This window comes from Leptonychotes weddellii, chromosome 5 (genome assembly GCF_054177405.1).
Source record: "Leptonychotes weddellii isolate Sample4059 chromosome 5, ASM5417740v2, whole genome shotgun sequence".
Taxonomy (NCBI): Eukaryota; Metazoa; Chordata; class Mammalia; order Carnivora; family Phocidae; genus Leptonychotes; species Leptonychotes weddellii.
This window is the reverse complement of record NC_138373.1, coordinates 159,659,089-159,686,829: the sequence shown is the minus strand read 5'-3', so window position 1 is coordinate 159,686,829 and position 27,741 is coordinate 159,659,089. Positions and strand designations below refer to the sequence as shown.

At 61.9% G+C, this 27,741-nt stretch overlaps 2 protein-coding genes across 21 annotated transcripts in view; both read left to right on the top strand.

Annotated features, from left to right (window-relative positions):
• Positions 1–366: 366 nt before the first annotated feature.
• On the top strand, positions 367–11,249 carry DENND6B (DENN domain containing 6B). 16 transcript variants are annotated; one of them, XM_081822726.1, is made up of 20 exons: positions 400–683; positions 5,685–5,723; positions 5,798–5,840; positions 6,441–6,553; positions 6,848–6,928; positions 7,586–7,691; positions 7,780–7,859; positions 7,947–8,009; positions 8,268–8,323; positions 8,796–8,918; positions 9,006–9,101; positions 9,215–9,309; positions 9,425–9,490; positions 9,675–9,739; positions 9,839–9,928; positions 10,000–10,065; positions 10,341–10,465; positions 10,562–10,664; positions 10,787–10,864; positions 10,946–11,249. In XM_081822726.1, the coding sequence occupies exons 1-20, from the start codon at positions 522–524 to the stop codon at positions 11,066–11,068; spliced, it is 1,773 nt and encodes a 590-aa protein (XP_081678852.1). In that variant the 5' UTR covers positions 400–521; the 3' UTR covers positions 11,069–11,249. The 16 variants fall into 16 exon arrangements, 14 of the variants coding, with proteins under 14 accessions (XP_081678856.1, XP_081678853.1, XP_081678845.1 ...); XM_081822729.1 differs by having other exon boundaries at positions 416–683; positions 10,000–10,053; positions 10,341–10,450; positions 10,790–10,864; XM_081822727.1 differs by having other exon boundaries at positions 395–683; positions 5,685–5,840; positions 6,482–6,553; positions 10,000–10,053; positions 10,371–10,465.
• Positions 11,250–14,520: 3,271 nt separating this feature from the next.
• The window catches only part of PLXNB2 (plexin B2), a 29,502-nt gene continuing 16,281 nt past the window's right edge, over positions 14,521–27,741 (top strand). Inside the window, exons 1-3 of one of the 5 annotated variants that reach the window (XM_081822703.1) lie at positions 14,521–14,657; positions 26,449–26,501; positions 27,085–27,266. The gene's annotated coding sequence lies outside the window, so the exon portion shown is untranslated. Of the gene's footprint in view, positions 14,658–25,956; positions 26,006–26,448; positions 26,502–27,084; positions 27,267–27,741 lie in introns of those variants that run through there. The other 4 variants (XM_081822701.1, XM_081822700.1, XM_081822702.1 and 1 more) reach the window with 4 other exon arrangements.

Genomic DNA, 27,741 nt, shown 5'->3' with positions numbered 1-27,741 from the left:
AACAAGAGCGGGAGACCCGGAATCGCTACCAACGTTCCAACTAGGCTGGGATTCGTGTCAGGCGGCTGGCAGGGTGTCAGCAGCGACCACGCACTTTGGTTGTGAAAGCCGGCCGCGCACGCTCCCGCCAGCCTCCACTCCACACCCTTCTCGGGCTTCCCGGCTCGTCCGAGCGGCGCCCCCGGAAGCCCCAACCCCCGCCTGACCCGACTTCCCAGGGTCTCCCACGGCGCCGCCACCGCCCTCCCGGAAGTCCCTCCTCCTGGCTCTGGCCGCTCTGGCCCGAGCGGGCCCTTCTCGCTGGTGGACTGGGCGCCGCTCCGCCGCACGGCGCTCCTCCGCCGCCAGGGGCGCGGAGGCCGTGCCAGGGCCCCTCTGGCCCGCGGCGGCCGCTCTACTGCTCCGCGGCGCGGTCCCTTCCGGTGCCGAGGCCACCGCCTCCGGGCTGTTCCCCCGGCAACGGCTCGGAACCGTTCCCCCGGCAACGAGCGGCGGGCGCAGTCCCCGCAGCCCCCGCAGCCATGGACGCGCTGTCCGGCGCCGGGCCTCGCCGGGCTCGCGGCCGCCTGGGCGCGGCGTCCCCCGGAGCGCGGGCTGCGGCGGCGCCCTGGGCGCGCTTCTCGGCCTGGCTGGAGTGCGTGTGCGTGGTCACCTTCGACCTGGAGCTGGGCCAGGCGCTGGAGGTGAGCGGGGCGGCCGGGAGGCGGCGGGGGCGGGCCCTGTTCTGTAGGCCGCCGGCAGCCCGGGAGCCGTCTGCGCGGGAGGAGCCCTCGAGCCGACCCCCCGGGCGGCCTCTTCCTCCTCCGAAGCCCTGCGCCGGACTTTCCCCCGGGATGCAGGAGACGGGGGCCCTGCACTTGGCATAACCAAGGGGGTGCTCTTGATTTTTCCTGGGAAAATCCGCCTCGTCTTTCCCCTCCCCCCACGAGCTGCGGGACCTCCTCCGCTCGGGTGCTCCAGCCAGAACCCCGGGGGTCAAGCAGCATTCGAGACGCGTTAGCTCTGTTGCTGTCACCCCTCCTGACTGTCCTTCAAAGTCCAAGCTTTGTGGCTCTCCCGCTTAAAATCCTCCCGCACCTGCTCGTTCATTTAGAATCAGACCCAGCCTCCTTGTCCCTTTCCAGCCACGCCCGCCTTCCTTCTGTTGGCCAGCTGCGCCCCCCTCGCCGGGCCTGGGGAGTTCCCATCCTGGGCCGCTTCCCTTCCTCCATGCGGCCAGGGGGGGAGGGAGGCCTCCCTCAGGCCTGTCGGAATGGGCTTGCCTCCGCTCCGAAGGCCGGGGAGCAACACCGGGAGCTGTGGAGAGCTAGGCTTCGCCACACTGTCGGAAGGAGCTTTCTGAGAGCCCGAGAGCTAGGACACCCGTGACCGCAGACGGCTGCGACGAGGCTGAACCGCCATTTCCGGGAAGCCAGGGCAGTGGTGGAGGGAAGGGGTGTGTTCTCAGGCTTTGCTGAACCCCGAGAGGCTGTGGGAAACCCGAGTCTTCTAAACAGAAGGGGCCGACCCTTATGGAGGACTTTTGCATCCCAGCACTGTGCCCAGCTCTTTATGGACACCCCATTCCAGCACAGCCATCCCCACCAGCTGTGCATTACTGGGGTAGCCCCACTGGTCCGAGAGGCCTGAGCAGAGAGCTGAGATGATCTGCCCCGTGTTACAGAGCCCACATTCTTGCCGTTGCCCAAATTGCTCCTCAAAAAATCACATGAGAAGTTAAGAGATTCTCCTGCTTCCTTAAGGCATTCTCCTGTACATCTTTCTAGAATTTAACTATTTAGAAAGCTAATTCTAGGCGAGTACTATTTTTTTTTTTAAGATTTTATTTATTCACTTGAGACACAGAGATATATATAGAGAGAGAGCATGAGCAGTGGGAGAAGCAGAGGAAGAAGGAGAAGCAGACTCCCCGCTGAGCCAGGAGCCCGATGTGGGGCTCGATCCCAGGACCCTGGGATCATGACCTGAGCCGAAGGCAGACGCTTAATGACTGAGCCACCCAGGCGCCCTAGGCGAGTACCATTAAAGGCTCCGTGTGCTTGGGCATCGGAGCCTTTGGTGAGGTGACATGGCTCTGGCAGGGGGTGTTGGGGACCCAGGGCCCCTCTAAATCACCAAGTCTATGTGGGAATTGGGCCATGAATCTATCAGACAGTCCTCATCAGGTCTGCCTCTTGATCGGGGGTTATTTCAGTTGAACCTTCCGGGTTTTGAGGAGCACCTGCCCCATGCTCACTTATTCACAGCTTGGACTGCCTGAGCACCACAAACACCCCAGCATTGTACGAGGTGCTGGGCTGCCTTCCAGGAGCTCGTGGCCCACAGATGCTCTGTGGACAAATGCAGCTCAGAGGAAGAGGTAGGGCATGGCCAGTCTTGGAGGGTGGTACGGGGGCAGCCGGGCAGGGGAGAAGAGCCTGCTTCAGGTAACCCCTCCCTCAGAAAAGCCAGCAAAAATAAAGGCAAGGAGCTGTCCACTCGTTCATCCAATAAACCAAGTGCTGAGCAGCCAGGCCCTACAGCAACAGTGCTGGACACGGGGAATGCAGAGTTAGGCGAGAAGACAAGGCCCTGCCCTCCAGGAGTTCACATTCTGTGCTAGAGACACAGTGGTTCAGGACCCCCAGCGCACACAGGCTATGGGGGGGAGGGGGGATCCAAGCCAATAGGTACACTGAAGCCTACAGGTGAGGCAGAGGAGGGCAGGCAAGGCCTTGGGGGATGAGGGGGACAAGAACGTGTGGATCGGCTGAGGAGAGGGTCTGGCTCCGTCATCCCAGCTCTCCGCGTCCCAGCACATCTGGGAAGCCTGTGGAGTGAACTCTGGCTGGAGGGCCCAAAGAGGCTCTCTGCACTGGGGTGTTCATGTCCTCCCAGGACATAGCTCCTACACTGCACAGTCCCAGGACCCTTTACAGTCGTAAAAATTATTGACTCCAAAAAGCTTTTTGTATGGGTCATACCTATCAATGTTTACTGTGTTAGAAGTTAAAACTGAGAAAATTAGGGGCGCCTGGGTGGCTCAGTCGTTAAGCATCTGCCTTCGGCTCAGGTCATGATCCCAGGGTCCTACTCAGCGGGGAGCCTGCTTCTCCCTCTCCCACTCCCCCTGCTTGTGCTCGCTCTCTAGCTGTCTCTCGCTCTCTGTCAAATAAATAAAATCTTTAAAAAAAAAACTGAGAAAACTTAAAATACTTACTAAGGTATTGTAAAAAAAAAAAATAAATGCTGTATGTGTTAATATAAATATTTTCTTGAAAACAACCATATTTTCCAAAACAGAATTTAGTATCATGTGACACTTTCACAAACCTTTTTTTTTTTTTTTTTCCTGAAGATTTTATTTTTATTTAGTGAGAGAGTGCACGTGAGTGACTGGGCGGAAGGGCAGAGGGAGAGGCAGAGGATCTTAGAATCCTTGCTGAGCATGGAGCCTGATGTTGCGGGCCTTGAACTCAGGACCCTGAGGTCATGACCTGAGCTGAAACCAAGAGTCGGATGCTTAACCCCCTAAGCCACCCAGACGCCCCCTACTTTTATAAACCTTTTTTTTTTTTTTAAAGATTTTATTTATTTATTCATGAGAGACAGAGAGAGAGAGAGAGAAGCAGAGGGAGAAGCAGGCTCCCAAGGAGCAGGGAGCCCGATGCGGGACTCGATCCCAGGACTCTGGGATCATGACCTGAGCCGAAGGCAGACGCCCAACCGTCTGAGCCACCCAGGCGCCCCCTTTTATAAACCTTTTAAGCATCTGGTCAGATAGAAGAGAGCTGGATCCCCACATCAGCTTCTGCTGTGTATCCTGTGATAGTGTGTGGTGCAGCCTCTGGGAACAGCCTTGCACACAAGTAACAGGATGAGCGTGAAGGAGGCAGCTTTGACCTCGCGGAGTCCTAGGGCTCTCTAGGACACTGAAGCACTGTCCTAGAGAGGTGCCTTCTTGAAGGACACGTGGCCGCATCTGTCTTCCTCAGGGATGGCTGAGCTCCAGGAGCTGCACTGGTGCTGGCTGGCTCAGCAGAAACAAGGCCCTCGTGGGCCTGGGAGGATGGGGTCCTCGGGCAGCACAACTCCTTGCTTTCTGCCTCTCTGACGGTCGGCTCCATTCCTTTCCTCCTTGAGGCATGGCTCAACTTGGCCTTCCCTTTGGTCTCTGCTCCCAGGAGAAGCTGCACCAGGCCATAAACATGGGTTCCCTGGCCATGGATGCAGAGGCCAACATGGCCTGCTTTGATGCTGCAAGACTCCTGTGGCTGTCAGACCAGATTCGGACCCCTGACCTCAGTGTGAGGCCCGTTGCCCCAGCTGCCAGGCACCCGCCTTTCCTTGGCGCTCTTTGACAGACACCTGAGGGCTTGGCTGAGTGGTCCTGTGGCCCCTGCCCCTCTTGGGGCTGTCCCAAGGTGCCTCTGTGGGTCTGGTCCCATATACAAATTCTTTTCAGCTCCTGTCCCTTCTCTTGACCCTTCCTTCTTGTTGCCTCCTGAGCTGACATCTCCTTGATGTTTCTACACGACCTTCCTGTTCTGTTCTACCTCCAAGATGTGTTTTCAGGCACATCGCAGATACTGTATTTGGTGAGGGTGTACTCGCTGCCACGGCCAGGAGTCCCTGTCCTCAGGACACTGGTATGTGGCAGAGGGGACAGAATAGGGGCACAGTGGCAAGCCCGAGCAAAAAGGACAAGAAGCCACATCATTCCAGCATGGCACTGCCCTCTATCTGGGGGTTCAGGCAACACCCCAGGAGAAGCCTCGTTTCAGCTGAAACCCAGCTCCTCCTAGTGTTGAATTTTGGAGGACAGGGCAAGTAGGGGCTGCATGCATGCAAGCCCGTGGCTCCTGACCCCCTGTGGACTCCCAGCATTGCCCCTTCCGGAGAGCACAGGCCAGGGCAGCAGCAGAGCCCAAGGCACCCAGCTCCCCAGAAGATACCTCAGAGGCCCACTGGGAGTGAGGGCTTTGGGGCCCCCTGCCTTTTTCGTATCCTCTAACGAAATCCGTTCTGGCCTTGGGCCTGTGCATGGAGCTGCTGAACCTGAGAGCCAGGCCTCAGCCCACTGCTCCTCTAGGGTGTGGCCTGCTGCTAGATCCCTGAGGGCCTGCTGCTGACCCTGCTGGGGCCCAGGGTGCTCTCCTAGGGTTCCTGCTCCAGGGGGGGTACAGGCCAGAAGAGCCCGGGTCCCTGACTAGTGGAGGTTGGGGTGACAGCACTCAAGGTGCTATCAACAGGCAGGGGTGCCACGGTCTTAGTGACATCTGAGGCAAGACCAGGACATGAGAAAGCCAGCCAGGCGCCATCTCGGGGAGCAAGCCTGGGGGAATGGTGCAGCCCAAGACCCTCTGGCTGAGTAGAGGTGTCCCGGAGGTGGAGGGAAGGGGAGGCAGAGGCCAACAGGCAGAGCCCTGTGATCACACTCGAGATAGGAGGCCACGGGAGGGCTCTCAAAACCACCTTCTGAAGCTGGGGGACAAATGTTGGGGACAGGAGAGGCGGGGAGGCCCGACCACAGTCCGCCTGAGGGGTATGAGGAGGAGTTGGGGAACTGGCCCAGGTGCGGTAGCCAAGACAAGGGAAGGATAGAGTGGTCTCATGCTGAAAGGGCCCAGAGGAGGAGGCAGGGGCAAGACCAGCATTGCACCCGCTGCCCAGCTGATGGTACCAAGTGCTCTGTGTCCCTGCAGCTGGTGTACCCCAGTGACTTCCGGCTCACGGACAAGGAGGTGGGTCCTGGCCCTCCTGGGAGCAGACGTGGCCCTGAATTGAGCCGGCCCTCACCCAGTTTCCTGTGTTTCAGAAAAGCAGCATCTGCTACCTGTCCTTCCCTGACTCCCACTCAGGTAGGCAACCCCAACTGGGACGTTGGCTCTGGGGCTGGGCGTGGGAAGTGGGTAACAGGAAGAAGGTGGGAGATATGGCTGTCCAGGAGCCCCTGTGGCCTGGGCCTGGGCATGACCACCACCAGCATCACTGCCTGTCCATGCCAGCCCCACTCCCCGCTCCATGGAGACACCCAGAACTCCACACTGCAGCAGCTGTGGTCAGGTGCCCCCGATTTTCAAGGAAAGAGTGTCTCTGGGCAGAGTGATCAGTGGGGTCTGGTCCCTTTCATCCCACCACAGGGGCCACCAGGAACTGGGTCCTGGCCTTTGCTCTTCTCTGGGGCTTAGGTGTCCAGGCAGCCCTGTTTTTCTGTCACAGACCAGCTGACTGGGCCCCACTGGGGTCTCCCAGTGTCCCCCCTGTGCTAGCTGACTGTACCGACGTGTGCTGTGTTTATTTTGAAACGCTCAGGTACAGGAATTAGGGCACAGCCTTCCTCAAAGGCTGGGCTTTCTCCCTGGGGCGTTTACGGCCCGGTCTCTGGTCCCCTCCCCGGCATGCTGGCAGGAGAGGTCCCAGCCCTGACATGGGCTGGTGGGGGCTGCCTCCCCTTCCAGGCTGCCTCGGAGACACTCAGTTCAGCTTCCGCATTCGGCAGTGTGGCGGACAGAAGAGTCCATGGCATGCCGAGGACCAGCACTACAACAGTGGGGCGCCCATGTCGTTGCAAGTGAGTGTGGGCGGCCTCTCCCCAGAGGCCAGGGTTGGCAGCAAGCCCCGCCACCCCGTGGGACCGGCACCCCAGCCTGCCTTGCGGGTGGGCTAGCTCTCCCAGGCCCCTGAGCTACTGACCACTGTCCCTGCAGAGATGTTCTGTGTCGAGGTGTTGGCCACCTTCTGAGCCAAGGACCCCCAGGCCTGACCCCATGGCTGGAGAGAGCTGTAGCAGCCTTGGCAGGGGGTCTGGGTGGACGGGAGGGAACCTGGGCGGTGGACTCGGCCTGGCTGACACTGTTCCTTCCAGAGGGAGCCAGCACACTACTTTGGCTACGTGTACTTCAGGCAGGTGAAGGACAGCTCCATGAAGAGGGGCTACTTCCAGAAGGTGAGCCACCTGACTGCTCTGGGGTGGTGCCGCTGTGAGGCAGGGCTGGTGGCCATCAGGCTAGGGGTCCTGAGCCTCCAGAAACGCCCACTCCTCCTGAAGCCCCTGGCCACTCGGCACTGGGCAGAACTCACTGCCCTGGGCCAGGTAGGCCGCCCTGCCTGGGCAGCAGGTGAGGGGTTGGGGGATGGGTGCACCCAGCTCTCCTGCTGGCCCTTTGGGGAGTGGGCCCTGCTGCCCTGCCTTGCCCAGCACAGCACCCTGGCCCTCCGTCTCTGAGCTCAGGATATCCCTGCTCCTTGCTGCTGACTGGGGAGGGGCCCTTGCCACACGTTTAAGATTAGGACAACTTCCATCTTGAACTCAGACGCCATAAGCAAAAGCTGCTTGGCTCCTGGGGAGATCATCCCAGAAATCTTGGTCATGTGCATTTCCCTCTGAAGGCCCAGGGCCCAGCTGTCATCTGAGGTTTCCCTGCCTTGTCTGAGGCAGGCTTTGGGTTTTTTTCTAATAACTCCGGAGTCCAAGTTGGCCCATTCCTGTGGGATTTGTGGGATGCGCTTCCCTGGGCAGACTCTGGATGAGCCAGGCCTCAGGGGTCCCTGCAGACTCCTGAATGGCCGGGATTCCATCTCACCGGCCCTGTGGGCCCTGCAGTCCCTGGTGCTGGTGTCCCGCCTGCCCTTTGTCCGGCTGTTCCAGGCGCTCCTGAGCCTGATTGCCCCTGAGTACTTCGACAAGTTGGCCCCCTGCCTGGAAGCGGGTGAGTGGCTGTCAGGTGCTTTCACTGTCCTGGCCGTGGCCCCCAGTGGCTTCGATGGGCTCCTGACGCTGGTCCCCTATGTCCACAGTGTGCAATGAGATTGACCAGTGGCCAGCCCCTGTGCCCGGGCAGACCCTGAACCTGCCTGTTATGGGAGTCGTCCTCCAGGTGAGGGCTGGCCGTCTGGGGAGGAGAGGCCCCAGGTTCACAGAGACACCCATGCCCATCTGGCAGCTACTCCCTTTCGTCCCCCAGGTTCACGTCCCGTCCAGGGTGGACAGGCCTGAACACAGTCCTCCGAAGCAGTGTAGCCATGAGGTGGGGGCCCTGCTCCTGGGTCGGTGGTGCCGCACCTCCCACCTCCCCAGGCCTCCCTGCCCTTGCTAGGGGCCTGCCTGCATCTTGCTGTGGGGCTGGGCGCCCCCCGCCATCTCCAGTGCTGTGGGGATGGGGGTGGGGAGCTGTGCAGGGCAGGGGCTGTAGCCCCTAGGGGTCTCCTGGGGTGAGAGGTGCTGCTTGGGGCTTGCGGGGTGCCAGCCTTGCCCTCGGCCTGACCCCACCCACCCCTCCTCTCAGAACCTGCTGCCCGCCCCCGTGGTCCTCACCAGCGTCCACGAACTGGACCTGTTCAGGTGAGGCCTGAGTAGGTGGTCAGGGGACCTGTGAGGTAAAGCCTGTGCAGGGTGGGGGCTTCCAGAGGAACTGCTATCAGAAGTGAACCCTTGGCCGGTTCCGTGAGGGAGAGTTGTGCAGGAGAGAAGCCCAGGGCCCTGCTGCCTCTGCCCAGAGGGCAGGAAGGTGTCAGAAGTCAGGTGCAGGGAAGGGAGCTGCTGCCCTGGGAGATACTCGCTGCTCCTCCCCAGGCAAGTCTGTGAGGGAGCCAGGCTTCGGAGACCGAGCTGCCCAGTGCTGCCGGCTTACATGTGGGGGTGCGGGGCCAGGTGCGTCATCGGAGTGTGGGGCGGCCCTAGGCACCCCCTCAGCATCTTCAGATGTCCTCGCTCCTTTCCTCCAGGGCAGTGTTCACCTAGAGCTGGACCTGCCGGGGGGAGGGAGGGCCAGGGCTGGGAGCCCCCACCCCTGCTGACCGGAGGCTGGCACTAGGTGCTTCCAGCCTGTGCTGACCCACGTGCAGACTCTGTGGGAGCTTATGCTCCTCGGGGAGCCCCTGGTGGTCCTGGCACCCTCGCCCGCCATGTCCTCAGAGATGGTGCTGGCCTTAATCAGGTAGGCCGGGCGGCAGAGGGAGGGGGTCGGGGGCACCCGAGCGGCCCTGGCTCTGCTTATAGCTCGGGCTGCGCCCCCACCCCGCAGCTGTCTGCAGCCCCTCAAGTTCTGCTGTGACTACCGCCCCTACTTCACCATCCATGACAGCGAGTTCAAGGAGTTCACCACGCGCACGCAGGCCCCGTAAGTGCCCTGTCCGTGCCCCGTCCTCCACCTGGGCTCCACCACCCTGGGCCTGCCTCTGCCCCTTCTCTCTCTCTCTCTCTCTCTCTCTCTCTCTTCTCTCCTCTCTCTAGACCAAACGTGGTTCTGGGAGTCACAAACCCTTTCTTTATCAAAACACTCCAGCATTGGCCCCACATCCTCCGTGTTGGAGAGCCCAAGATGTCAGGTGAGGCTGGCCTGTCCTCTGCCCAGGGGACCTGGGGAGGTGGGGCCTGGAGGGCTCTGAGCCTGTGGCGGGTGGGGCTGCGGCACTGAGGCCCAGCACTGGGTGTGTTCTGCAGGGGATCTTCCTAAGCAGGTCAAGCTGAAAAAGCCCTCTAGACTGAAGACGCTTGACACCAAGCCAGGTGTGTGCCCCTTGGGCCGGAACCCCTCCTTCTCCAGAACCCAGGGAGTGGGCTCTGAGTTCTCAGGGAACCTTCTCTGCTTCACCCGGTTGGAGGTGGGCATAGATGTGCAGTCCCAGCCAAAGGGGGTGGGGCTATAGGGGGGAGGCCCTTCGGGACAGGGCCAGCTCTGCCCTCCTGCCAGGCCTCTACACCACGTACTCGGCCCACCTCCACCGGGACAAGGCACTGCTCAAGCGGCTGCTCAAGGTACAGGCTGGGGGAGGCCGGAGGCGGGCGTGGGGGGTGTGTGCTTGCTCTGTGTAAAGAGCTGCATTGGAGTTGAGCCCGTGCCTGCCCTTCCCTTAGGGGCTGCAGAAGAAGAGGCCCTGGGACACACAGACAGCTCTGCTGAGACGGCACCTCCTGGAGCTCACGCAGAGCTTCATCATCCCCCTGGTGAGGCCCAGGGCAGGAGGGGGATGGGGGCAGAGGGCCATGGCCCCAGGCTCACTCCCCTCCCCCACCAGGAGCACTACATGGCCAGCCTCATGCCCCTGCAGAAGAGCATCACACCCTGGAAGGTGCGGATCCAGGTGGCAGTCTGGGGAAGGCCTGGGAGGGAGGGAGGGAGGAGGTCACGGGGTGTGCAGGAGTCCAGGGCTCTAGGCTGTCCCCACACATGCCAGACATCCCTCATAGGACAGAAAAAGGGGGGCCACACATGAGGGGCTCTGTCCCGGGAAGGGTGGGGGCTGTGGGTCCTCACGTGGCTGAGGAGTGTGGCAAGGAAGGGTCCTGGCCAGCTGAGGGGCAGGGCTTGTGAGGCTGTGTCCCCCACCAACCTGGGCTCACCAGGCCCCTGTCTCAGACTCCTCCCCAGATCCGCCCTTTCCGCCAGGACGACTTCCTGCGTAGCCTGGAGCACGCCGGGCCCCAGCTCACCTGCATCCTCAAGGGCGACTGGCTGGGCCTCTACAGGTGGGTGGATGGCAGGTAGGGTCCTGAAGCTCCTGCGGTGGTTGGTGCAGACTGCCCTTGCACATGGGGTCACGGGGTCAGCCCACAGCTGCTGCATCTTGCTACCCACAGGCGGTTTTTCAAGTCCCCCCACTTTGACGGCTGGTACCGACAGCGGCACAAAGAGATGGCCCAGAAGCTGGAGGCCTTGCACCTTGAGGCTATCTGTGAGGCGGTAAGGGGGAGCTGGGGCTGGGGGAGGAGGTGGGGGCATGCATGCCCAGAGCAGGAGCTGGGGGGCGGGGCACAGGGGCAGAGTGCGGGCCTTGGTGGTGGACGGCTCCATCTTGTCCCCAGCAGAACATCGAGACTTGGATGAAGGACAAGTCTGAGGTGGAGGTCGTGGACCTGGTCCTGAAACTTCGGGAGAAGCTGGTGAGATGCCTCCTGGCCCTGTCCAGCCTCCACCAGCCAGACGTGGAGGCCACCTGCCCCTGACCACCGCTGCCCCTGCAGGTGCAGGCGCAGGGCCACCAGCTCCCGGTGAAGGAGACAACACTAGAGCGGGCACAGCTGTACATCGAGACGGTCGTCGGCTCTTTGCCCAAGGACCTGCAGGCTGTCCTGTGCCCTCCCTAGGACAGGGCCCAGGGGCGAGGCCCAGGGGCCTGGGTCTGGCCAAGCTTCCTTCTCCTCTGTGAGCGGTGGCCCCAGCCAGGCACGAGCTCCCGACCTGAGCTCCCTGCAGCCGCTGTCTGGCCTTGGCCCCCCCATCAGCACGCATGTTGTTTCAGCAGTAAAGGTGGCATTTGGAACCACAGCCTGGCCCCTGACTGTTGGTGGATCACGTGCTGGCCAGAGCCTTACCTCCCCCTGGGTCCCACCTGCCTGCTGCAGGGCCCCAAGGCTGGGAGGCGGGGCTGGCTTGGAGCCCTCCCTGCTCTGGGCACAGGGCCACCCGCCCCCTGTGGTGCCCACCTGCCCAAGCCCTGGGGCCCCAGGCCTTGTATTTGATGTGTCCTTTAGCCCCACCAGGCCGCCCAGCCCAAGACGGAAGGAGGCAGCTGTTAGGCGGACACCTCTTCTCACATGGCCAGCTACCCGTCTGGCGGGGTGCGGGGGGACCAGGATACTTGGCTGTTAAGGTCATTGGCTGGGGTGGGGCAAAGGCCTGTTTGCGGGGCGGAGCTCTGCCCTGTACTTTGTTGGGAGGCTGCCAGGAGGGTCTGGGGCATCGTCCTGGGTCCCACTCTTGGAGCACCCAGCCAGCCCCCTCCCGTGTGCTCTGCCAGTGCTGCTGCTTGTCTGACAGGCACTCGAGCTGCCTCCCTCCCATGTGTCCATCCACCCCCACATGCAGCCGAGGGGTTTGGGACTCTAGACTTGCTGGAGGCCCTCAGCTGCCGCAGCCTGGAGCAGCAGGCTCCTCGGCACGGAGCGGAAGGGCCCTCAGAGGTGCTCACCCCCCAGTGTGGCACCGTGCCGTGCTGGGCCCGGCGGAACCCAGTGGCTTAGCACAGGGTGACGGCATCGCCAGCCAGTGGGAGGGTGGGCGTGCGATGCGAACCCAGCGTTGTGAGCCTGCAGGTAAGTCTCCCGACCTCCAGCCTCACCTCAGACCCCTCATCTGAGCGGTGAGGCTCTGTGGGTGCCTGACTGGGCTCTGCCCCACGACGCCTGAACAGGGCTCGGCCGTCTCCCTGCACACAGGCCCGGGGAGGTGCTAGCCCTGCTCCTGAGTGGCTGCAGCGGGTGCTCACTGGCCGCGGCTCTCCCTGCGCTGAGCTTGGCAGGGCCACGGGGTGTATGGCGCAGCTCTCAGAAACGCTCCTTTCGACTCGTCCACCTGACAGTGGCCTAGGACAGCCTGTCTGAGCCCCGTGTGGGGCAGGGTCCGAGGGCATGGCTTTTAATGGAACAGAACAGAATAGAGCCCGACAAGGGCAGTGGACCCAGGTTTGCAGACGAAACAGGCTGGAGCTGGGGAGTGGGGGGCCCCATGTTGGCCCAAGATGCCACTCTGGGCAGCCTGCCCTGGCTGTCTGGTGTGGAGGGGTGACCTCCTCACCCGGGGTGTGGTCTTGAAGAGGGTCTGCAAAGATGCCAGCACCTTTCTTGTGGCTGGCTGGTGCTTGCGCGTGCCCTCTAGGGCCAGGGCCAGTCCCAGGCCCCCCGAGCGCTGTGGCTGCAAGGTGTGTGGGAGGCTTGGGAAGTTGACCTGGGCCCTGCTCACAACGGTGACCCCAGACATCACTCTAGCTTGTGCTTGAGTGTCCAAGCACTGGGCAGCCACTTCACATGGTTTTCGGAGGTCTGCTGCAGGGAAGGGGCTGTGAGGGGGCCTCCTCCAAGCTGCCAGGGACCTTGGCCACCATCAGTCCAGGATGGCCCAACCAGCTTCCCCCAATCCCCCGAGTCCCCCTCCTGGGGATTTGAGGGCTGTGGTTGGGGCCCCATGGCTGTCCCTCACAGCAGTTCATCCTAAGGACCACTGTGGGCAGGAGCTCTGGGGAGGGACTCCGGGCAGGGTGGGCAACGCGGCCTGGGGTGGAGAACCCAAGGCTGAAATGGAGAGGTGTGAGGGAGCATGTCTCCTGGAGTGCCTGGAGCCATGAAGGGTCCCTCTTCCTCACAGCCTGACCTCTCTGTACAGAGGTAGCCTCGGGTGGGGCCTCCGTGGGAGCCGGGCATGAAGTCCTGCCGGCTCCATTGTGTCCCCCACAAGCTCCCTTGTTCCCTCCTAGGATCAGGCCAGCCCTGATTTGGCTGAGTTTCTGTCCCCCAGCAGGACTGCAGCAGACAGTGAAGGGGAGGGGGCAGGAGGGCCCCCAGAGGCAGGAGCCAACTGGTCCAAGAGGGTGTTGTGCTTGGCCGCTGAGGCCTCTTGAGGTTGGAGGGGCTGTGTGCTTGTGGCCTTGGGGGACTTGTCAGCCACACCAGGGACAGGAAGGACAGTCCTCACCCCCATGCTTCCTGTGCTTTATTTAAAGATTCCCTTTTAGTCTGGGATAGTGGCCTTCCCACATTTCTGGTATTAAAATGTCCTTCAGTGACAATGCCTGTCTTTTAGCTTCCTTTTTTGATTAAAAAAAAAAAAGTTGGCGTTCTTGTCAGACCCTGGTAATTTTAGGGGTCCTCTGCAGTGGAGATTGGGTGGGCCTTGGTGTGAATGTGGTTCAGGGCTGAAGGAGGGAAGGTTTGGCTTGGTTGGTTGGGGGTGGCCAGCAGCTGAGATGTTGGGAGGACTGAAGGACATGCTCCTAATGCTCCTAAGGGCTTCATCTGGTTGGAGTTCTTGATCACTGGGGGCAGGTCTCAGGGTGGAGGGAGCTGGAGGGTGTGGAGGGGACAGGAGGAAGTGAACAGTCTGCAAGGAGGGGAGGGCAGCGTTAGAGGGTGTAGGAGTGCCAGTTAGGGTTTGGGCAATAGTCCCTTGTCTTCCCCGGGTCCCCAGTTGCTGCTCACCCCACCCGTCCTGTGACTGGAGACTGCAGGTGAGGGGCAGCAAGCGCTCATAGGACAGCTGGCCCCATGGGGAGGGTGCCCACCTCTTCTCAAGTCCAAGCACACAAACCCCTGGTGCTGGTCCTGGGGGCGGGTCTCCAACGGCCCTCTGGGAGGCAGCAGGCGCGCGCCTCTAACCCTAAGAGGTTGGGGGGCTGAGGCTCCCGGGAACTGGTCAGGGCGCAGCAGTCCCCGGCCCGCGGGGACAGCAGGGGATGCGGCAGGCCTGAACCCAATCTGGTGGTGGCCCTGGTGCCTGATGGCGCCCGAACCGCGAGGTGGCTGGGGCAGGGGTGGCTCGGGGGCGCTCCCAGGTGGTGCCCGGCCCAGGGGCGCGCGCTCCCTGCCCGAGAACCTGGGCTCGAACCCGGCCGAACCTACCCCGCGACGCGGCGGGCTCTCTGTGGCCGCGGGGCGCAGGGAGCGCCCCTCCCTCCTTCCCCTCTCCCCCTCCTTTTCTCCTCCTCTCCTCCCCTCTCCCCTCCTCCCTTCCCGCCCCTCCCTCCTCCTCCCTTCCCGCCCCTCCCTCCTCCTCCTCCGCCTCCTCCCTCTCGCTCCTCTACCCCGCCCTCCCCCTCTCCCCGTCGGGGGCGGGGCCGCTGCTCCCGCGCGCTCCGGCCCCTCCTCGGCCACACAAAGGCCCGTCTCCATGGCAGCCGCGCGGGCCGGAGCGCAGCGCCGATCGCGGCCCGGGCGCCATCGAGCCTCGGCGGCGGACGTGCAGGTACCGCGGTGGGGGTACAGGGCCCACGGTGCGCCCGCGCGGGTCGGGGGGCTTCGCCGTCAGCGCCGCTCGGTCCCAGTCTGCGCGCTCTTGGCGCGGGGACCCGGGGCAGCCGCCGCTCCGCGGGCGTTGATCGGGCCTCGGCCGCAGTCCGTGTGCCCTCGGCTCTTCCAGGTGGCCGGCGAGGCCCGCGGCGCCGGGGCGAGTGGGGGAGGTTCGGGCCTGGCCCGGCCGAGGGTCTCCAGCCCGGCGCAGCGCCCTCTGGACCGCTTGGACCCCTTCTGGTTTCCGATCGTCCCTCCCCGCCCATGCCTCCCACCTCTCCAGACACTGAGATCCGTGGGCAGGGCTGCAATTGTCCCTGTTGTGCAAGAGCTCGGGGGCCCCCACCCACCTGCCCCCAGCTCGGCAGCAGTTCAGGGTGGCTGAGCCCAGGCTTCCCCAGGGGGCTGGACCCGCAGTCAGGGCTTAGCAACCCTCCCCTCTCCACTCGCTGGGGCTCCTTGTAAGGACCACCCTGTGATCTCCCTGGTCTCTGCTTGGTTGGGTGTAGAAGGTGGGAGCCAGGGTTCCGGGGTGGGACTAAGGGCAGCTAAGTCCCGGTGGGCCCTGGGCCTGCCTTCTCCACAGGGCCTGCTAAGGCGGTTCCTGGTGTCCTTAATTGGCATAGTGTTTAGGTAGACATTCTGGATCCCAGAAGGTCTCAGAACTGTGTGGGTCTGGGGGCATACCTGGTGCCTGGGCCCTCCCTTCACCCTCTGTGACCACCACCTCTGCATGCTTCCTCCTGCAGGAAGCCCTCCTGGCTGGGCTCTTCCCACCCTTCTGTGATCAGGCTGATTAGCAGATTTCTGGGGTCCCTGAACTCGAGCCCCGGAGCTTCCTGCCACGTCACTAAAGCTTCTCTTCCCAGCAACTTGGAAAAGGAAGGAAAGGGTCTATCTGTGTCCACTGTGGCCTGTGGCAGTCGGGGCAAAGCTGGGCCCCAAAGCTAGTGGAATATTTTGGGGCTTGGAGGGTTTTCTGGCCTGTGCCTGCCGCGGGGAGCTTCCTCTTCTATGTTTAACTTAAGCTGGGCCCTGTGGAGAGTGGGGGAGCAGGAGGGTGGAGGGGTGCAGCTTGACCCATGCCCAGATGTTAACGCTGGCGTGGCCTGGAGTTGCCATCTGAGAGTCTGAGAGTTGAACAGCTGGTGGAGAGGCCACCCTCTGCTCTGAGGTGAGGGTCCCTAGGAGGGTGGGGTCAGCTTCGGCCCAGCTGAGCCTGCTGGGTACTTTTGTGGCATGTCAGCTTTTAGGAATTCCCGGAGAAGATTAAGGACAGACAGGTGGGCTCCACAGATCTGAGCCTCCCACCTCTTCCCAGCATACCTATGGAGTGGGGGGGGGGGGGCGCACCTTGGTCTAAGGGGTGGGCCCCTCTGTGAGACCTGTGGTCTGGCCAGGGGTTCCTTGCCCCAGGGGGGGAGGGAAGTCACTGAGAAAAACAAGGGTTTGGAATGTGAGTCCCCCCTCCCCCGCCGGCCGCCTGCCAAGAAGGAATTATTTTGGATTATCCAGCCGTGTCCAGCCACCCAAGGGGGGAGGCTGCAGCCCTGGGAGAGGGATCCACTTCCGGGGCTGAGGGTTGAGAGCACCAGGAGGGAGGGACGGGCAAGTCTGGGCAGCTCCACCACCTCCCGAGGCTGCTCAGACCGGTTGGAGGCGGGGTGGGAGGGGATGCGTCACCCTTGGGTTGGAGATTGTAGGCTGCCTTAGCCGACCCTGCTAGCTAGCTTGGAGTGGACCCAGGCCCCTCCAGGGGAGGCCACAGGGCTGGAGGGGCCCTAGATCCTGTCCTCGGGGCCCGGGGGAGGGACCCAGCCAGGGGACCCCTTCAACCCCAGAAGACTCAGCACTATGGCCTGAAGGCCTCTGAGGATGCTCTCCATAGCCAGGTTCAGGGACACACCTTGGCGAGTTACTCACACCTGGTGCTTCCCAGGGATGACGGGAAGCAGGCAGGGGCGTGACTTAGATTGCTCAGGGTGAGGCGCTGAGGTCTTCTCAGGCTGAACCTCAGGCCACCTTCCTGCACCCCCTCAAGCCCCTCCTCTGACAGTCCAGCCCACAAGTGAGGGGTTCCCCAGGTGAAGAGATCAAAGCCATTAATGGGTCCCTGCGAGGAGCTGTCTGGGACACTGCCTCCCCTGTGTGGGCTCCCTGGGTCTGTGCCTGAGTGTGCCTGCCAGCCATGTGCCCAGCAGCCCCTGTGGGGACCACATTGGAGACGCAGAGCCGGCAGCTTGGGCGGAGTGCAGGAAACCCAGGGCCCTGGCCCTAGCCCAGGGGAGTGGAGCAGAAGAGATTGGATTGGACGGCACTGGGGTGGGCTGGCAGCCTGGGGAGGGGTCCATATGGCCTATGCCCATCTTCCCCAAGAGGGCACGGTTGCAGGCACTTGAGCCATCCCAGGACTGAGGCCACTCTGGGAACATGGCATCCTGTTTCCTGCCTTGGACCCATATCCTGGGCCCAGAGCCGAAGATCCCCCTGGGATGCTGGGTGTGGGCAGGGGTGCACTGGTGAGGAGAGGCTGTGGGTGCCAGCGCCCTCCCCTGTGGCCCCTTCTCTGCTCTGGGCGGGGCCACACGCAGGAGCCATGCCCTCTGCCTCCGGGGGCTGTCTTGCTGTGAGTTGCCTCAGTCCCTGCTGTCGCAACAGGTGCCCGGCAGGAGGCCTCATTGGTGGGTGAATAAGCTTTTCTTCCCTGTGGAGGAGACTCCTGTGTCCAGAGCCTGCCTGCCTTGGACACAGGTTCGGGTCTGGGTAAGGCTGGGGGAGGAGGTGAGCAGGTCAGACCTGCCAGAATGCAAGCCCAGGTCTGGCCAGTTGGCGGGGCTTTGGTGGTCCCCTGGCCATAACTTCTGAGGTCAACCCGCTTCCCTGGGGGCTCCCTGGGGGCTAGGCCCTCGCTGAGGGTGGGGGCTGGGCAGAGTCCCTCCTCCAGAGCCTAGTGGGTGTTTGTGTTTGGGGTGGGGCTGTGGGGTGGGGTGGGGCCAGCCTGTAGCTAATTGTCTTTGGACTCAAATTACAGGCTGACGGGGCGGGATCAGGGGCCTGTAATTGGCTGGTGGGGTGGGGGCAGCTCCAGGGGGAGCCACGGAGCTTCTCTTTTCTCCTGTGGTCCCTACACACCCTTCCCCTCCGTGGTTTCACATCTCCTGACAGGCTCCTAGTTCCCTCTGCCTCAAGGCTAGGAGGACCTTGGTCCTCTCAGCTGCCCTGGCCTGGCCAGCCCTGGGTCAGGCCAGCATACAGCTCACCCTGCCTCAGTGGGTCACCTCCGGCAGAGCATTTGAAGGGCTGGGCTGGCCCTTTGCTGTTCTGCTTGCAGGGCCACCTGAGTGGGTCTTCGTTCCTCTGCTCTGTGGTTGATTCACAAACTCGTGACAGTGACTGGACCCAGTCCCCTAGAGGGAGGCTGGTGTAGCCATGGATGGCGATCAGGCTGGTCACAGGGACACTTGCAGGGCTGGCCTGGGCCCGGAGCTGAGCTTCTCTTTCCCACTTTATCTCTCTCTGTGGTCTCCCCCCCCACCTTCCCACATCTCAGCCCCCCTTCCACACACACAGACTGGGCCTCTCACTGCCACTTCCCACTGTGGCTGGCGCTAGTCTGCCCCAGTGCTTCGTATCTCTGTGCGGGTCTCACCCCCAGCTGGGACCGGGGGCATCTGCAGACAGGGCCGGGCTCGGGGTCCACACCCACGTCCTCAGCCCCTGAGAGGCACGACTTCTGAAGCCTGGTAGTCCCCCGTCATCGTGCTAGGTGACTCCTGGCCCCAGGGCCACGGGGAGGAAGAGGGAAGCCTTTTGGGTGCAGCCTGCATTCTGACCTCAGCTCTGCCATCAGCCCTGCCCTGGACAGGTCACTTTCTGGTACAGAGACCAGACCCCTGGGGCCGTGCCCCCTGGCACCTCTGGCACAGCTGGCCAGCAGTTCCCATGTGAGGCTCGGGATGGAGAGGCCCACTGGGGAGCTCAGATCTCTGTGCCCAACGCTGCCCCAGCTGGGCCCCCTTTTCAGGAAAAGCGAGAAAGAGAAAAAGGTTTGATGGTAGTCTTTCAGGATGCCACCTGTATCCACAGAGCATCCGGGCAGGAGCATCTACCCCCAAGGCCATTCTGGCTGGCCCTCTGCTCTGGTCTTGTCCCCTGAGCCAGCATGCCCCCTTTGCGGGCCATGGGCCATGCGTTGGATGGGGCCTTGCAGGGGTGTCACTGGATCCCCTCCCAGCACACCACTGGGCCCCAAGCTGGCTGCTGGAGGCAGAGGCCATCCCGAGAGGCCCCAGCAGGCAGCGTGGGGGACGGGGACAGAGGGTGCTCTTCTCAGCTGGGTCCTCGTGCTGGGAGGAGGAGTGCCAGGCAGGGGCCTGGGAGCAGCCCCGATAGATCAGGCGGCATGGTTCTGTCTGGGGGTGCAAGGGGGCCCATAGCACTTGTGGTTCAGAGGCTGTGGGGTAGCAGCTTGGTGGGGTGACCTGGGTGGGATGGGGGCCCAGCTACAGAGAGGTGGATTCTAGACCCCCACCCCCATTCCAGGAGTGCCAGGGCATAGGCCACTGCTTGGGGTGAGGCCTTCTGTGGAGGAGGTGGCAAGCCCTCTCCTGCCTAGCAAGTAGGAGAAGCCGTTTTAAGTCAAGCAGAGCAAGGTGGCAGGGGTGAGTGAGGGTGGGTGGTGGATGGGAAGGGATCCAGCATGGTCCATCTGCCCTCCTCTTGGAGATGCTCCCCACAGGGGCCAGGAGACTTGAGGGCTGGCCTCCTCATCCCCCTCTTGGCATCAGGACTGATTTGGGAGCCACCCAGAGGGACCTCAGGAACCAGGAGAGGGTGTCAGGATTGGGGATTGGAGGCCAGGGAGAAGGAGGGGGGCTGGGCCAGCGGTGCTTCCTGGAGGTGGCCCCTGGTCTGAGCACAGGCTCAGCATCTTGCTGAGCCGGAGGGGCTGGGCTTGGCCGCAGGCAGCTGGGCCTCCTTCCTGGGTGCGTCCTGGGGAGGCCAGCCCCCACCTCCTCCCTGAGCCATCCAGCCCAGATTGTTGCCTCCCCAGCACCTGCATCATGTCACACCACCCCACCTCGCTCTGAGCTGGGGCATTTCCTTACTGGGGACTCGTAGTCCCTCTGCCCTCCCCAAACCCTGACTATTTGCTATTGTGGGGTTCTGCCTGCTGCCCCACCTTTAGCCTGGCCCCCAGACCCTGCCCACCACCCCAAGCACAGTGCACCTTGCCAGACCCCCAACCTTGCCTAGACAGGACACTTGAATGGCAGGCGGCAGCCTGGAGCCTTTCCCTGCACCTGCGTAGATGGCCCTGCCCCCGCCCTTCCCACACAGGGTCCCACTCTCCAGACCAGCTCCAGGCCTGCACAGCTCTGCCAGCCCTCTTGGCCCCTCTGGGCAGCCTGGGCTACGCCAGTGCTGGGGCCCCCCAAGACTCCTCCCACACACAGCCCCTCACGGCCCAAGAGCCTGAGTCTGGGGAACTTCCGTGGGCTGTTTGTCCCGGGGACACTCGCTGGGTGTTGCGGAAGGAGCCCTGTTGGCGGGTCCTTCATTGGTATCACAGATGTATGTGCCTGCCCATGTGTGGTCACATGTGTGAGCGGTGGCTGGTTTGCTGGCTTGGCACAGCGCCCCAGGCTAATTGTGGGGTTCAGTAGTGATCGAGGAGGCGGGGCTGGGGTGACCGCCGAGGCGCTGGCAGACTGATGGGGAGATTATAGGCCTTGCTTGCTCCTCACTTGCTCAGGCCCTCACCCGTCCGCCCCCCACGCCCACTCCTGCCTCCTGCACACGGCCCGCGAAGGGGGCTCTGGGTGGGGGCTGGTCCTGGGCCAGCTGCAGGCTGCCCTGGGCTGCAGCATCCAGTCAGCTGGAAGGTGGGCCTGCAGAGGGGAGATGAGTGGGAGCAGCTCAAAGGCGGGGCAGACAGGCAGGCCGGGAGGCCAAACCTCGGGACCAGTGGCTCCTGCCTGTCATTGAGGCCCAAATGCCCGTAGGACTGCCCTCAGCCTCTTCCAGGTCGGGTGTGGGGGCTACTCACATGGAGCCCCTCTGTGTCTGCATAGCTGTCTGAACTGCTCCTCTTACCTGGGTGGTGGCTGGAGACCTCATCTGTGCTCTGGACGCCCCGCAGTGTCCGACCCCCCACCGGCCCCAGCCTTTAATCTGGCCCCTCCCCATCTCTCGCCCCCTCTTTCTGTCTCAGTCCGACCATAGGCTACCCACTGCTGAGGTTATCTCAGGAGGATGTCCACACGTGCCTACAGGCCAGGCCCATCGTGCCGGCTGTTCTACTGACTGAGGCCACTGTGCGAGCCAGGGGAGGAGACCGTTCCCGGGTCCCCAGCACACTGCAGTTCAATGCACACAGGAAGCTGTCAGGGGCTCTGGGCCGAGCAGATGGGACGGGTCAGTGGGCCCCAGCCTGGTCTTCCCCGGGGAGCACAGGGCCGTCAGTGGAGAGTGTTGAGCTGTGGAATGTTTTGATCCAAGGACTGCTGTGCAGAGCAGGGACCTGGGGCGACCCCAGAAGGGCCTAAGCATGTCCAGATGGGACATGGTGGCTGAGACTCAGGAGGGAGGCATCAGAACCTAACAAATCCCACCTCTGGCCCAAGGGCCTGGGAGGCCAAGGAGGTTGGGGACTACTGCCTGCAGGCAGGGTCCACAGAGTATCATTTACTGAAACTGTGTTCTCAGGTTTTTCTGAGCCACCTGGCCACAGTGTTAGGCTGCAGTGAGTGGGACGGGAGAGCTGCCCGCTTGCCGACAGCACGGGGATCCCAGTGTGCACGGACAGCCACGAGGGACAGACAGGGAGGGGGCTGGAGCACACACACCCAGGCTTTGATGAGCAAGCTCGTGAGACACCTGAGGGCGAGGGCTGGATGCAGATAACCCTGGTCACAGTGTCCTCAGGCCTCAGACAGAGTTGCTGAGAGGTCACCTGGATGCTCTCAGAGGGAAGAAGCATCAGAAGCCTGAGTGGGAGGCTGGTGGGAGGGGGATGGGAGCAGAACGGGCTGGGGTTTCCCTGGGCACACGCTCCTTAGCCTTGGGTCTTGGGCCTGTGACCTCCTCACTGCCACCAGCTACGGGTGACTTCAGGCTGAGACCCAGAGTGCAGACTTCAGGAGGCTGGGCACTCCCCCCAGCCCAGGCTGGGGATGGACAGTCGGGCCCGCAGTCTAGGCAGGTAGGAGGAACCTGGCCCCAGGAGCCCTTGCTGGTGGAGAGGGGGTCCTGTGGGAGGCTCTGGTGGCGCTGACGCAAGTCTCAGGCTACGACGTCAATGTGTCCCTAGAGCCCCGCCCCGCCCCACCACGCCCCACCCCTGGCCTAGGTGCTTGTGCTGGGAGAGTTCAGCCTTCGCCCTGGTCGGGGTCATTCATGCAGGCTGCTGCTAGGGCCAAGGTGGTGGGTGACGGGCTGGCAGCGAAGGAGGAGGCCGAGCCCTGGGACTGACCCACCGGGCCAGGAGGACTAAGGCAGGTAATGGCCGGTCGTGCGCTGGGCTGAGCCAGACACCAGGTGAGCGCTCCGCGGGGGCGACTCCCCTTGCCCACGTGACCGCCGCCGCCGTCATTGTCCGACCCGCCGGCGCGTCCTGGGGTCCCGGGTGAGGCTCGAGCGCCGCCCACGTGCTCCCCTCCGAGGGTGCGCGCGGGACGCGGGGCCGTTCCCAGGTGACCGTGCCGCGCGCTCCGGGGAGCCCAGCGGGGACGCGGCCAGGGCGGTTTCCCATCCCCCCACCCTCCAGCCGACCTCTGACCCTGGGCACCCGGCGGGCGGGGCTGGGCCCGCAGGACCCCGGACGTCCCGCGGGGGGGCGCGCTGGGCGCCCACCCCCCCACCCCATCCACGCCCCTCCCTCGCGCTTGTTTTGAAAACAGCCGAGGCTCGGATTTGCCGGCGATTTGCCGGCAAAATCGCCGGCGTTTCGGCCTGTTTTGTTTCCTCTGATTTGTTTAACGCTCCCCACTAATTGCAGATTTGCATTTTCGTCGGGAGAGTTGAGGCCTGGTCCCCTGGCTGCCAGCTGCCGGGCGGGGGAGGGGCGACTCCCTGGCTTCTCACGTGGCGCTTTGCCGCCCGGAGGCTGGCTCCCCGCCCGACTGGGGGTTCCTGGCACCTCCACACGGTGCCAGGACACCCCCCACGGTTGGGGGGGCAGTGGGCTGTATCTGTCCCCACCTGGCCTTGAAACGCCCCCCCCCCCCAAACCTCCCTTTCTCTGTGTCTGCCTGTGCCTGAGTCCTCATCTTGGTCTCTGGGCGCCTCTTCTGTCCCCCTTGTCCTATCCCAGCCCCATCCGGGTTCCTTTCCGGAGCCCACAGGTCGGCTGGCCTGGCTAGGGACAGCCCCCAAGCTGGACCCCACCTCCACCAGGCCTAGGTGCTGTGTATTGTTTTGATTTCAGCGTTAAGAAATGGCTCAGTCTGTGTTGACTAGAGAACAGTGGCCTGGACTTTGGCGGGCACCCCAGACAGAGCCTTCCCTCAGGTGGGGCTGGGGGCTGTGGAGGGGGAAACTGACAGGCCCCAGCTCTGGAGCCCGGTGTGGAGTGAGGACTCTGCCCTTCCTGTTTAGGGGCCTTCTGTTGACCTTTTTTGGGGTGGGGGGTGCAGAACCTGCCCATGCAAGGGACCGGTTGCCCGTGACTTAGAGGAAGACAGAACCTGCGGGGAACCACAGGGACCCATCTGGCAAGAGACTCTTACTGCTTCCTGCTCAGGAGGAGGTGTGGGGGAGAGACCTGCCTCCCATCCGTGCTCTGACTGGGGCAGGGAATAGCGCCATGTGTGAGGCTTGGGGATCAGCCGCAGGGGCACCTGTGTGTTCAGCCCCTCCATTTGTGATGCCATCAGCTTCCTGGTTCACTGGGCTCAGGCCCGCAGGTGCCCATCAGCCAGCTCCTGTGTTCAGATGTGCTCGTGGCAGGCCTGTCCGTGAAGGCTGTAGACCGCGGAGGATGAGTGACCATCCTACAGGGTCAGGTCAGGGTGGGTATCTCGAGATTCTGAGGGATGGGTAGTTTTCTGGGCAAGGTGTGGGGGAGAGCAAAGCAGAGACATCAGAGTCACCCAGAGTACCACCCCCACTGTAGGCACAGCCAAAGCACTTCCACACATGGATTTGCTTACACTTCATGGCAGTTCACTGAGATCGATTTTGTGATTACCCCCATTTTACATGGGGAAACTGAGGCACGGTGTAGCTTTGTAAATAACCCACATCACCAAGATAGAAATTGACAGAGGGCTGGCGTTTGAATCCAGAAGTCTGGCTCCAGGGGCGCCTGGCTGGCTCAGTCGGTGGAGTGTGTGACTCCTGATCTCAGGGTTGTGAGTTCGAGCCCCAGGCTGGGTGTAGAGGTAACTTAAAAATAAAATATTTTAAACCAAAACAAAAGACAAAAGTCTGGCTCCAGAGTTGTGCCCTTGAGGCTCTTCCGTGTGGCGGTGTTGGGTGTGTGTGCCTGTGGGAGACTAGCCATGGGCCTCAGTGGCCTGTGGTTGCACAGGAGAGTGGCCTTCCTTAGGCAAGAAAGCCTGGCTGTTGGGGGAAGGATGGACTAGCTGAGAGAAGCTGGGGCCCCAGCAGGATTGGGTGGTTGAGAGAGGCATCCTTGAGTTAGGAAAGGCCCCAGGACTTGGTGGCTGAGGAAGGGAGAGGTCCAGGTTTCATTCTGCAGGAAGTTTTGGCTGGAGGAGCCTGATGTTGGAAGAAGAAATCAGTGGGCTGCCTCTGGGAGGGTCTGAGAGTAGGACCCAGCATGGTCAGTCAGGATAGGTCCCTGGAGGGGGTTGTGTGCCTGTGGGGGCTGGGTGGATGAGTGTGTGTAGGCTCAGGAAGAAGGTGTCCCTTGGAAGAGGCCAGCCTTTCTTGGATTTGCCTGCAGCAGACAGAAACACAGCACCCTGCCTGGGGGCTGGGGATTCCTAGGCATGCCCCGGGTTGAAGTTCAGAGCAGACACACACACACACACACACACACACACGCACGCACGCACACACACCCCTGTCTGGGGGCTGAGGACTCAGGCAGGCCCTCAGGGCATGCCTGAGTCCTCAGGGTGAACTTCACCTCAAGGTGAAGTTCAGAGGCTAGATGGAGGAGGTTGAGGCATCAGGCAGAGAGGCACACAGAGGCCGGCATGCTGTCCCTTCAGGTGGGAGGTCTGCATGAACTGTTCAGTCCATGTGCTGTGGACCCCAGCGCAGTTTCCACCTGTGACGGCCACAGCCGCCAGGCCAGGCCAGCCCCTGCTTTCTCAAGAGACTGCATCATACTGACGCCCAGTGGTTTGCCCCCTGAATTTGCCTGTGGAGTGGCCCTTTGCCCCTTTCACACAGGCTGCATTCACTGCCCTGCCCTCCTTGCCCCAGCTGGTCTCCTTGGATCTGCCATAGGTCCTGCCCGGGTTTGCTCTCCAGGAATGTATGTTAGAGTGTGCCGCACAGGACACTGTGGGATGGGGGTGGGCAAGGGCCTGGGCCTTGTGGAGGAGGTGTTGGAGGCACAGTGGTGAGGGTGGGGGGCAACCGGTCTGGGAGCCAAAGGGGGGAGCAGGAGTGGCTGAACCTTGGATGTGGAAGGGGCTGGCATTGGCCAGGAAAGATGGTTGGGTCCAGAAAGCCATATCCTAAAGCAGAGTGGAGCTGGAGGGGGTGGGCTAGGGGGAGGCAATCATTATCATTAGGTATATACCCTTTTTTATTTAGACAATATGTGAATATATCCCTGTAAAATTTTTTCAAAAATTGGTAAATGAAGTTATTTTGCTATCCCAGTCCCCTCCTCCCTGCCCCCAGGCTTTACTACCATTTTCAGTTTGAAAGAAAGCTTCTAGAACTTCTCAGCAATTAAATTGATGTCCACATACACGCCCATGGAGACACATGGGCTCCTGTACCATGGCAGCCCCTGACATGTCTAGGCTCCGTGGGACTCAGCACAGACCTCCCCCGTGTGGGCCTGGTTGGGTTTTTTTGGAGGGGGGGGGAGCTCTGGTTGGATGCTGGGTAGTTGCTACATTTTCATCATGATAAACCATGCCAAGAAGTATCCTTGGACAGGTCTCCCGCGTGGATGTACATGGATATTTATGGAAGATGATAGGGTACAAGAGCAAGCTTTACTGAGTGCTACAGTGTAACAGGCTCTCTGGAGGCTTTCTTGAATGAATCATTTAGTCCTTACAGACTCCTGGGGGGAGTTCACTAGTACTATCTCCATTTTACAGATGGGGAAGTGAGGCAAAGAGAAGTAACTTGCCCAAGGTCACACAGCTAGTAAGTAGAATTTGGGGGTCAGGGGTATGCTTATTTTTCAGAAAGCAATTTATATTTTAATCAAATATATGGATCTAGTTTTAAAAAGGTAGCTGGTACCAACAGACTTAATAATGAAAGGGAGCTGTTCCTCGCCCTGTTTTTCCCCTGGCCTTTTTGAGCAGAGAGAGGGATGTGTCAGGCTTGTATTCTGGAAAGACCAAGTGGGTGTGTGTGCGTTGCGGTGCTGCGCTAAGGGACCTGGAGGCTGGTGTCTGAGGGAGGGGCTGTGTTGGGAGCAGGGTGGAGGAGGCAGAGGAGGTTGGGGGTTTCCTGCTCCAGGGTGTCAAAGGCCAGATGAGATCTCTTGAGTTGCTGCCCGCCCCCCCCCATATGGAGCAGAGGAGACAGGGGGAGGCAGGCCAGGCTTGTGGTCAGACCACTGTTGCTCCTTTGCTTCCTAGAGAATCTTGATGCTGGCCCAGAGCAGAGACTGAGCTGGACGACTGGAGCCTCGGTGAGTGGAGGCTGGGCCCCACCTGGGGAAGGCAGTGGGGGGCTACGGCCACACAGTGAGGCTAGAGCCTTCCACTGGCTGTGGGTGGTGACCTTGAGGCTCTGGTCTGGCTGGGCCCAGTGTGCACAAACCCAAGTGCCCTGGGACGCCTGGGTGGCTCAGTTGATTAAGCCTCCGACTTGATTTCGGCTCAGGTCATGATCTCAGGGTCGTGAGATTGAGCCCTATGTCAGGCTCTGTGCTTAGTGCAGAGTCAGCTTGAGATTCTCCCTCTCCCTCTGCCCACCCCCCCAAGTGTGTGTGTGCTCTCTTGCTCTCTCAGATAAATAAATCTAAAAAAAAAAAATATGTCCTGCCCATGGGGGCCACTCCCAGCCAGTGCCCCCACCCCCTGCCCCCAGTTCTCTGAGACCAAGCTTTCCTTGGGAGGGTGGGCTCTACAGTGAGACTGGCAGGAGAGCTGGATTCTGGAACAAGGACTGGGAATTTGGGCTTGGGGGAGGAGTGCCTGTCCAGACATTTTCTGGGCCAGCAACAGGCCGGAGTTTGTGCAACTTTTTGGAAGTGCACCTCCGGACTTCAGCCAGGAAGAAGGCCGTCTGATGCCCTTAAGGAAATCCCCGCCAGCCCCGGTGAGCCAGGGGTCCTGGGGCTGCCTTCAAAACAGGAAGCGCCCGTTCCAGGAACGCTAGGAACGCTAGCGGCAGGAAGCTTTGCTGGCTGTGCCTGGCGCCTCCCGCACAGTGGCTTGAGCTCCCCGGTCAGGTGGGTCACCCTTTGCTCCGGGACCTGCCCAGGCAGGTCACCTGAGGCTTTGTTTATCCAGGAAGTGGGGTGGGGGGAGCTGCTGCCTCTGGAGTGTGACCCAAGTCTCTCCTGCCATGGATGACTTGGGCTCAGCCTGGGTGGGGGGTGAGTTTGGACACTGGGCTTTAAGTCTCACTCTGCCCACCACCCAGAGGGGTCCTGGGGCAGGAGTGTGGGTGGTGAACAGCACAGTATCTGGACCAGCTTTAATGCCCGTGGCAGGATCTGGTCCAGCTCTCCCTGATGACATACCCAGAAGTTTGAGCAGTTACAGTGTAAGACCTGGGGGGCTCTGGGGCAGAGGACGAGGCTGAGGGAGGGTCCAGGACAAGCTTTTTCAGAACAGGAGTGCCCCAAGAGTTCCCCCACTTGGTCAGCTATGTCTTTGGGTCCTGGCCCCGCTTACAGACCAGCAGAGGAGCCCTGGGCTCCT

What these genes read in the sequence shown, in the direction of transcription:
- DENND6B (XM_081822719.1), top strand. Translation starts at nt 522, where the DNA reads ATGGACGCGCTGTCCGGCGCCGGGCCTCGCCGGGCTCGCGGCCGCCTG. An exon ending in ACCACGCGCACGCAGGCCCC is followed by an intron (nt 9,102 to 9,214) that starts GTAAGTGCCCTG and finishes TCCTCTCTCTAG; the next exon opens with ACCAAACGTGGTTCTGGGAG. An exon ending in TACAGGTGGGTGGATGGCAG is followed by an intron (nt 10,466 to 10,561) that starts GTAGGGTCCTGA and finishes TGCTACCCACAG; the next exon opens with GCGGTTTTTCAAGTCCCCCC.